Raw genomic sequence first — 9,884 nt, forward strand, 5'->3', positions numbered from 1 at the left:
AAAACTCACAGCGTCATCTCATGTTTATCGTGAGCAGTGCACGCACAGGCGGAGCAAAGAAGCTTGCCGAAGGCATCAGTGATGTAGTTGCTCAGTCGTGTCCGACTCTTTGCGACCCCATGGACTGTAGCCCGCCAGACTCCTCTGTCCATTGGATTCTCCAGGCCAGAATACTGGAGTGGGTTGCCATTTCCCTCTCCAGGGAATCTTCCCGACCCAGGGATCAAACCCGAGTCTCCTGCATTGCAGGCAGATTCTTTACCGACTGAGCTACCAGGGAAACCCTCAAGAGTGGGTCCCAAAAAGTATTCTTTGTCTTGTAAAACTAGTTGGGTGTATGCCTTTCCTTCCTCTAATTAATTAAACCCTCATAATTAAACCCTCTTGGAGAAGGAAATGGCAACCCACTCCAGTATTCTTGCCTGGAGAATCTTGTGGATTGAGCAGCCTAGTGGGCTACAGTCCATGGGGTCTCAAGAGTCGGACATGACTTAGTGACTAAACCAAACCAATTAAACCCTCTAGATTCAATAAAAGTTTTCTTTAAATAATTTCTCCTGGTCCCATCTACACTACAGAGTATTATCAGGGTGGGTGGGGGCGTGTCAAGGAGGTGGCCATGGTGACCACTAAAAGCCCTCAAAAGTCAAAGGAATCTCGGCTAGTCCAGCCTCCCGATCCTACTTAAAATCTGTTACAAGTCTGCCAGACCTCGAGATGAGAGTTTTATTTTATTAAAAAAGGCAGCGGCTTTCCTAACACCTCATGATATTCATGAAGACCAAAGGCACCATTTTGAAACAATGAGAATGCTGTTACTCAAAGCATTTCCAGAACTTCAGACGTATTTTACAAATCACAGAAAAATAATCAGTGAGGGACTTCCCTGGTGGGCCAGTGGTTAAGGCTCTGTGATTCCAATGCAGGGGGCGCTGGTTCCATCCCTGGTCAGGGAACTAAATCCCACATGCTGCATGGTGGGGCAAAAAAATGAAAGAAAAAAACCACCAAAAACACCCAAATAGAAAAAAAAAAAAAATCAATGATATTGTTGCGTAACTAAACATATCAATTTCTACTGTTCCATTAGGAAAGCGTAAAGCTTTTCTGTTGGCAGCTAACAGCTTTTATGGTGGTTTCTAGCTTTGGGTTTGGCCCTTCCTAGTCTTGCCCTAGGCTTTTTTGTTGATCTGACTCTGGAGGCCTCCAGTTCTCCACTGATGGACTGTTTTTAAAAAAAAGAGAGAGAAGAAAAGAAAAGAATGGAGCATAGAGGGGCAAAATCTGTGAGCAGTCACTGTACCAACGTATCTCATACAAAAACGAAATAAGAATGAACAAATCAGAGAACTGCTAAACTGGGAGGAAGGCAGAGAATTTACACATTTTTCGTTCTGGCCACACTGTTGCACTAGACGTGTTGACAGCAATGGATTCTAACAGGTCCTCCCCACAGACTCTACCTACCTAGAAGCCAATGGGCTGCAGATAATCAGTTCAATTTTCCTTTCTGATAAGTGACATTTCCTCACTCAGCTAATAATCAACCTCTGGAACCTAAATAGTATGTTTGTTGTCTCTGCAGAAAGAAGTTTAGTGATTAGATAATTATATTACCCATCAATTACTGTTTCTAAACCAACTAGGACTGCCAAATAATGAAGCTCTCTGTAAATGACAATGAGAATTGCAAGTGCCTGAGTTCAGATGTTCCTAGCATACCAATTATATTAAATGATTAATCAATTTCTGTGGGCGGAGGCAGGGAATTACCCTTTCCGAGGGTTTGAGAGTGAGCTGTGAGCTGCGTGTTTTAGCTGCTTCATTAAATCTGAGTGCTTTGACGATGTGTTTTAAAGGTACAGGCTAACTGTGCCACCTCTGCAGCAGATTTTGTTTTTTAGGAAACTTGATCAGTGTTTCCTAGCAGGCTCTAAGTTTATTTTTCCTATATGGAAATGGTTGAAAACTACATATATACTGATTATTTTCACTGCAGCATGAATAGCAACAGCTAAAAATCTACGAACAGGCTAAACATCCAACCCACATTCCCAAGGCTGAACTGGAGGAGGATGGTGGAGAAAGGATTCCTGGGTAAAAACCCCCAAGGCTGAACTGGAGGAGGGTGGTGGAGAAAGGATTCCTGGGTAAAAACCACCACTGTGGGTGAGTCTCTGTCGGGTGGTCAAGACGTAGCTAGTGGCATACAGATGTCACATGTCACCTCACTGCTGGTATGTCAGGCTGTGTGATGCTTCCAGGACAAATCCAAATAATGCAAATTTTTCTCCAAATGATGGATATTTATAAAAGCTCAACTGTTCACAAATATTCGGTTCTCTCTCTTACCTGGTGAAATCACTTCCCTACATCGAACTCAGGTAGAGCCGTGGAACTTGCTTCAGACGACTCCCTGAGAACAAGCTCTGAAGGCTCGGGTATGCTGTACCACGCTCCCTTTGCCCTTCGCCATGGAAGGCTGGTGATGTGCTACAGTGGCCATTCCAATAGCCTGGTTTCTGAGATGAAGACCATGACCAGCCCTCCATGAGCATGTAGTTTGTTCAAGAAAGAAACCTTTTTAATTTTAAGCCACTGAGATGTAGAGGTTGTTACTGTAGCCTAATCTAGTCTACCTGACTGATGCAATATACCTAACTAATTTCCCTTAGGGATTTCAGAATTTGGAGATGGAATGAGAGCTTAGAATTGAAAGGATAAAACAAACAGTTGAACTTTTGAGAACTTATTCTACATAAGTGAAGTAAAATGAAGGGAAAGTAGCTCAGTCGTGTCCAACTCTTTGAGACACCATGGATTATACAGTGCATGGAACTCTCCAGGCCAGAATACTGGAGTGGGTCACCTTTCCCTTCTCTAGGGGATCTTCCCAACCCAGGGATCGAACCCAGGTCTCCCGCATTGCAGGCAGATTCTTTACCAGCTAAGCCACCAGGAATACTGGACTGGGTAACCTAACTCCTCTCCAGCGCACCTTGCTAACCCAGGAATTAAACCTGGATCTCCTGCATCACAGGCGGATTCTTTACCAACTGAGCTCTCAAGGAAGCTCATTATGTAAAGTCACCCTCAAGAAACTTAAGAGCAGAGAAATGATGCAACGTAGCAACAGTAAGGTAGCAGCCACCCTACAATTCATTTAATATAGCATGGTACTTAAAGGTTATGGATTTTAATAGAAAAATGGCCAAAGGATTACAACAGGTCACCATAAGACAAAGTAAGACAAACATAAAAAGCAGGCTCGACTTCCTGAATTCGTCAGCGTCAAAAGAGGCTATGCTATCATAAGAAAGAGTGCAATTAACAGTAGCTTAACGCAACAAAGCTTTCTGGTTCATGCGGACTGATGGGGTTGAGCAGCTTTTTCTACCACTTTCTAGCTACGAGATCAGAATCACTGGCCTTCATTGACTCACCAGCTCTTGATTGCCTTGGAAGGAGATGTGTCATTTGTTTTCACATATTGGCAAGAATGTCACTAAGACCCCTACCTAAAGTAGGGCCACTGGGTGAAACATAGGTCAGGTGTATACCCAGGAAAAAGCTATGGCGTGTGGCTTTGCTTCTGCCACACTCAGAAGAGTAAAAATAAAAGCAGATGACAATTCTATCAGACTGGACAAGATGTCTCTGTCAGTACATCCTTTTTTTTTTTTTTTTGCTTGCTTGCTATTTATGATAAAGTTTTTTTTAACAGTTTTAAGTTCACAGTTAAATTTCTCATAAACCCTCTGCCCTTACATGCATATAGCCTCCCCCATCATCAGTATCCTCTTCCAGCACGGCACATTTGTTACAGCTGATGAACCAGCATTGCAATATTATCACTAAATACCATAGTTCACAGTAGGGTTCGCTCTTGGAGCTGTACATTCTGGGGGCTTAGACAAACGTATAGTGATATTACAGAGCATCATACAGCGTGGCTTCCGGCCGTAAAATATCCTCGGTACTCTGCCTATTCCTTCCTTCCTCCCTCTGACCATTGGCAACTGCAGATACGCAGATGACACCACCCTTATGACATAAAGCAAAAAACCAAAGAGCCTCTTGATGAAAGTGAAAGAGGAGAGTGAAAAAGTTGGCTTAAAGCTCAACGTTCAGAAAACTAAGATCATGGCATCCGGTCCCATCACTTCATGGGAAATAGATGGGGGAACAATGGAAACAGTGACAGACTTTATTTTGGGGGGGCTCCAAAATCACTGCAGATGGTGACTGCAGCCATGAAATTAAAAGATGCTTACTCCTTGGAAGAAAAGCCAAGACCAACCTAGACAGCATATTAAAAAGCACAAACATTACTTTGCCAACAAAGGTTCGTCTAGTCAAAGCTATGGTTTTTCCAGTGGTCACGTATGGATGTGAGAGTTGGACTGTGAAGAAAGCTGAGTGCCAAAGAATTGATGCTTTGGAACTGTGGTGTTGGAGAGGACTCTTCTTCAAGAGTCCCTGGGACTGCAAAGAAATCAAACTAATCAATTAGTTCTGAATATTCATTGGAAGGAAATATTCAGGAACTATTTCAGGACATGAACTGAGTGACTGAACTGATCCTGTTTACTGTCTCTGTAATTTTGCCTTTTCCAGAATGTCATATAGATGGAATCATACAGTAATATACATACTGTACATTAACTCTGCCATTGTGCTTCTAGGAATTAATCCTACAGATAAACGAAGATATACGCAAAAAACTTTGTAAAAGAGACTGGAAAAAAAAGATATTCAGGGGCCACATTATGACAAAATACTGTGCACTCATAAAAAGAACAAGGAAGCCCTTGATGAACTGGTGTAGAATAAGCTCAGATATGTTGTTGTTCAGTCACTCGGTCATGTCCAACTCTTTAGGACCCCATGGACTGTAGCACGCCAAGCTTCCCTATCCTTCACCATCTACCAGAGCTTGCTCAGACTCATGTCCATTGAGTGATACCTTCAGAGATATAGAACTACATGAAAAAAAAATCAACATGTGTAACATCCTACCATTTGGGTAAAAAAGGAAAAATACATATATATTGTATTTATGTATCTCCTGATGGGAAAAACATACTGATCACACTACCTCCAGAATGGGAACTGGAGAGGCAGAGAGACTTCTACTGTAGTCCTTAATTTTATTTTGAATTTTTAGCCATGTCAGTGTATTACATAACCAAACTTTAAATGTTTAAGAAGCTAGTAATTCAGACTGCCACCGGGCGACCTTGAGCGATTGCTTCATGTCTGCTTCCTTAATGACAAGTCTTCATCTTCTGGGGTTGTAAAAATCCAACTGCCCTACTGCTGAAGAAAATCCTAATAATCAGTTGGGGTGTATCTGAACCAACACAACTTATGGGCTTATCAGGGAAAGCTTCTGAGGTGACATGTATTACCTGCTGAGTGTTCCTGTATACAGGCATTAGAAAGGGCCTGAAGTGCCTGAGAAACTGCCAGGAGAGTGGGATGAGCTATTACAGAATGAGGTCAGCTGTGAGACTACAGAGTGGGGCAAGGAAGACCGTGGAAGCTATTCACACTGTGATCTGAATATAGGGAACCCCGACCTTTGACCTCCCCTCCCCAAGTGGCAACCCGAATAGTTGGGAAAAAAACTTTCAAACAAGTTTTTCTAATTCATGCAAGGACCAAAGAGACGTGAGAAAAACTAAATACTATACATTTCCCCTGAAACCGTTGACTGTTTCTGCCATCATTTTGAAGTCTTCTTGCAGGCTGGTTTGCGTTAAAGCCTACTAGTATTAAATGACAAAAGATAACAGAAGGTCCATTTGTTTTGGTTTAATAGACATTTATTCTGTTATTATGTAGTTGAACAACCTCTACACACAAAATAGTATGGTTTAAGATTTTTTTGAGTTGGAAGGAATTCGGGTCTTAAAAGGTTTTGCAAGCCTGTTTTCTGGAAATCACTTAAGCGGGCCTTTTTAAAGACCCTTGAAGAAAAAAAATTGGTTCAAGAAAGCCAGCGATTAAGTTTCAAAATCAAACTATTTATGCAGATAGCAAGCCAAGAATTGGGGTAATTCCTCTTCTGTATTCCCTACACTCACATCCACCCTGGGAAACAGAAGCCTGGTCTATGGGAAGACATGACGGAACCAGCAGAATGAGGCAGTAAGGGCAACCACAGCTGGCGGCCCAGCAAGTCTGGACTGTGAGGCTGGTTTGCGCAGGGATGGGAACTGTAGACAACATGAAGTTGGAGGCCAACTGAACTTGCACTGGCACCAACGATGAGTTTTCTCAATAGCCTTTTAAGAATGGAGTGACTTGACCCTAGAGAACAGATTACACTTAGCAATGATACTTTTAAATATAACCACCCTGATTTCCCCCAACCCCTAATGTGGCTTAGAGAGTTCATGATGGTCACAACTACTACTACAGAGAAAACACTGGACTTTTGGATCCAAGTTTTTCCTATCGTCCTACACTTGAAAGGGGTCTGATGAACACCAAGCTCCCAATCCTATCACTACCTTACAAACCTTAGGGCTAATTAACTCCCCCCTCACTTATCTAATGTTCTATTTCCATCAGTTTTAATCAACACCAGTGTAAATACGACCATTTGCACGAAGTTCAGTATTCTACAGATCCCAAAACCTGAACCAGGAGCTTTATATGAACTTCAGTGGTACCATGGAGGCCAAGGCCATTTAATTTAGGTAAACCAGGATTGATTCGTCAGAACCCTCTTGCAACAGGTCTATTCAATTCTCTTAAAAATGGTGGCATTACTTTACTTTTTGCCTTTCAGAAGCAGCAGTTACACAAATGTAATATTAGATTAAGCCTAAATGTGGGCCCTACTCACAAATATCATTATTTTTCTGCATATGATCATGAGAAAGGATCAGGACACCCTTCACATTTCCAATGAAAATCCAACTGAAAATGTTGTCCCTGCCAAACTCCGTAAAACTGCAGAGCGTTGCATCACCCCAATAAGCTGCAGGTCTCACCACATGCATCAACAAACCTACAGGGTTAAGCTTCTGCACTCCTCTTTTACAGAATTTTACACCTATTGTACCAAACAGCACTTTAAACACAGACACATCAACTCCCTAATAAAGCAAACACAAAGGCATTTCCCTTATTAAAAACAAGATACACCATCACTTCATATACACTTATATGTGTAAGTAACTTCAATAAGTCTTCAAACATTATTGCACTTTAACTTTCATAATTTGACAATGCATTCAATGAAGCAATCTGCAGACAACTAGTTTTAACAGACAAATTAAAAACACTTTTAAGCAGACAAGAACGTCCTAAATTGTTTATTAGGTAAGAACTTTACAAACATTACGTATATTAGCGGTAGCGGTGGAGCTGGAGAGTATTGCGCCTTCTCCACGCTGCACGGCGAGAGCCACCAATAGTGTGGTGGAACTTGTGGCCCTTGCCCAGGCCGCGGCTCTTTCTGCCTGCAGACGTCAGCCCCCGCATCTCCCTGTGCTTATGCACTGGTTTGGTGATCCATTGGGTGTCAGGGTTTCTTCTGATAGCTTTATGGAATGGATCAATGAGGATAACCTCAAAGAATTTGTACGTAGAATCTTCACCAACCCAGTAGGAATTCAGGACCCTCAGGGCCCCACAGTGGCGGCCAGCACGCTCCTAGGACAGGAAACAAAGGCCCAAGGTCAGCCTTCCACACATCCCAGGAACAAATCAGTCAGCAAATTCACTAGACAAGTGACGAAGGCTTCTGACTTAAACTACTCAAATACTCAGCATCTCCCCATAGGCTGGGACCCCAAGTAGAAGGAAGACTTACTAGAAAATAACACAACATGCTTATTTGAAACCTTTCTTATTACCTTCTTGCCAATTAAGGTGTGAAATATTAATATCTAGCTAACCAAACTTAGTATTCTGGAACCCTGCACTTTTCTAGTACAAGAAGGGTTAACAAACTTAAGAGAATTCTGAAGGCTACAAAGGTCTCTTGCATGGTCTTCTATGCCTTTTTTAAACAAAATACTTTTAGCTTATGGCGGGCAACAGGCCCATGTTGGCCAACCTCTTCAACAGAGCATAGCTTAATTTACTAGCCAAGAAAGACAATTCATAACCAGTAACACCTGGGGAGAGTTCCTCTTTAAGATGTTTAATTGCCCTTTAAAAGTTTAGGCTCCACAGGTTCACATTAATTTATATGACCTATGAGAGATTCCCAAATGAAAACTAAATTCTGGTTGCAACTCAACTAGATTGCATGTTTGTGCTTAGTCCTTGTCTTTGCAACTTTTTTGTGGCCCCATGAACTGCAGCCCACCAGGTTCCTCTGTCCATGGGATTTTTCACCCAAGAATACTGGAGAGGATTGCCATTTCATCCTCCAGGGGATCTTCCCCACCCAAGGATCAAACCTGTATCTCCTGCACTGCAGGCAGATTTGTTTACCACTTAAGCTGGGAGGAGGGTCGGGGGAGATGGGCGAGAAACCCTTTTCTGTATCATGTCAGAACCTAATTCCACCTATTCATTTATGTGTTAGAAAATGGGAATTCTATCATTACAAACCAAACTGGATGACACCTAACACAGTGTTATGTATTTCTCTTCCCCTTACAAAAAGCTTTATCTCCCCACGTGTCCAATTTGAATGTTGATGGAGAGTTGTCTTTAAAAAAATACTGCATCTATAAAGATCTTGCACTTTTTTCCCTAAGTAGGTGTTGGAGAAGATTTACTGAGGTTATCAAGAATAAAACTCACCAAGCCACATTCCAAACACAACAGGGCTCACCTAGGTACAAATGAACCACCGAACAGCGGCCCACATCCTTCTCCATCACCTCCAGGAGGTGACCAGCACTCAGTCTCTTACCTCCGCAACCGACTGCAGGCTTCGAGCAAACTTGAGCTGGTTGACACCATGGTGGACAGGCTTGCCGTAGGTGGCACCCTTAGGAACTGGGCGTTTGCGGCCCCCGCGGCGCACACGGATCCGGTATATGACATAGCCTATGTGAGTGGAGGGCACGGAGGCCGTGAGGGTGGCGGCCGCGGGGCGGGTTTCCCACGCCGCCCGCTCAGGCGCGTCCCCGGCCGCCGGACGGTCAGCGCCCCCCGCCCCGGGGCCCCTCACCTTGTTTGGCCTTGTAGCCCAGCCTGCGCGCCTTGTCGGGCCGGGTGGGGCGCGGGGCGCGGTGCAGCGCCGAGAGCTGGCGGTACTGCCAGCAGCGCACCCGCAGCAGGAAGCGCATCACGTCCGACTGCTTCTTCCTCCACAGCTCCTGGATGTACTTGTAGGCGCCCATGTCGGCTCACCCTGGGGACACGCGGGTGTCAGCACGCGCGGTGCGGGCAGCCGCCCGCCTCAGCGCCCGCCGACACAAGGCAGGCGCGGTGACGGCGCGGCGCGGGTCAAGACGCCTGCTCCTCCCGGCCCGCCGGCCTCGCCTTCGGACGCCCGAGGCCTGGCTTCCCGGACCTCAGCCCCCGCGCGTCCCTCTCCTCCGCGCCCCGGGCCCAGCTCGGGTCCGCGCCGCCATCACTGCATCCCCCCCAGCCCGCTCCGGGGGGCCGCCTTTCCGCGCCCGCGCTGCCCCGCGTCGCAATCGAACCCGCGCCGCGCAGGGGGCAGGAGAAACTCCCAGGACGCAGGGCCCCCAAGCCTGGATGGCCGACGTGAAGGGAGATCGGCGGCGGATGAAGCGGCGAATATCCTGACGCTGCCTACCTGATGGCTGCCGCCTGACGGAAAGGACTGAACCTTTCTCCCACAATCCCTTTGGCGCTCCGCCTCCCCTCCCCCCCCACGACAGCGAGCCTCCTTCCGTTGGAAAGCGGCTGTGGCGCAGGGCCTCACGGGATATGTAGTTCCG

The 9,884-nt window shown here is 45.2% G+C and overlaps 1 protein-coding gene across 2 annotated transcripts; it reads right to left on the bottom strand.

Moving 5' to 3' along the window:
• Positions 1 to 7,313: 7,313 nt before the first annotated feature.
• RPL15 (ribosomal protein L15) lies at positions 7,314 to 9,765 on the bottom strand. Of its 2 annotated transcripts, none has more exons than XM_086380866.1 (4): positions 9,740 to 9,765; positions 9,146 to 9,328; positions 8,885 to 9,021; positions 7,314 to 7,668 (listed from the first exon to the last, which is right to left on the bottom strand). In XM_086380866.1, the coding sequence occupies exons 2-4, from the start codon at positions 9,315 to 9,317 to the stop codon at positions 7,363 to 7,365; spliced, it is 615 nt and encodes a 204-aa protein (XP_086236992.1). In that variant the 5' UTR covers positions 9,318 to 9,328; positions 9,740 to 9,765; the 3' UTR covers positions 7,314 to 7,362. The 2 variants fall into 2 exon arrangements, with proteins under 2 accessions (XP_086236992.1, XP_086236993.1); XM_086380867.1 differs by having other exon boundaries at positions 9,624 to 9,765.
• Between the last annotated feature and the right edge of the window lie 119 nt (positions 9,766 to 9,884).

The sequence above is a fragment of the Bos grunniens genome, chromosome 27 (genome assembly GCF_055505025.1).
Source record: "Bos grunniens cultivar Pamir isolate PY7600 chromosome 27, Bosgru_T2T1.0, whole genome shotgun sequence".
In the NCBI taxonomy this organism is placed as follows: Eukaryota; Metazoa; Chordata; class Mammalia; order Artiodactyla; family Bovidae; genus Bos; species Bos grunniens.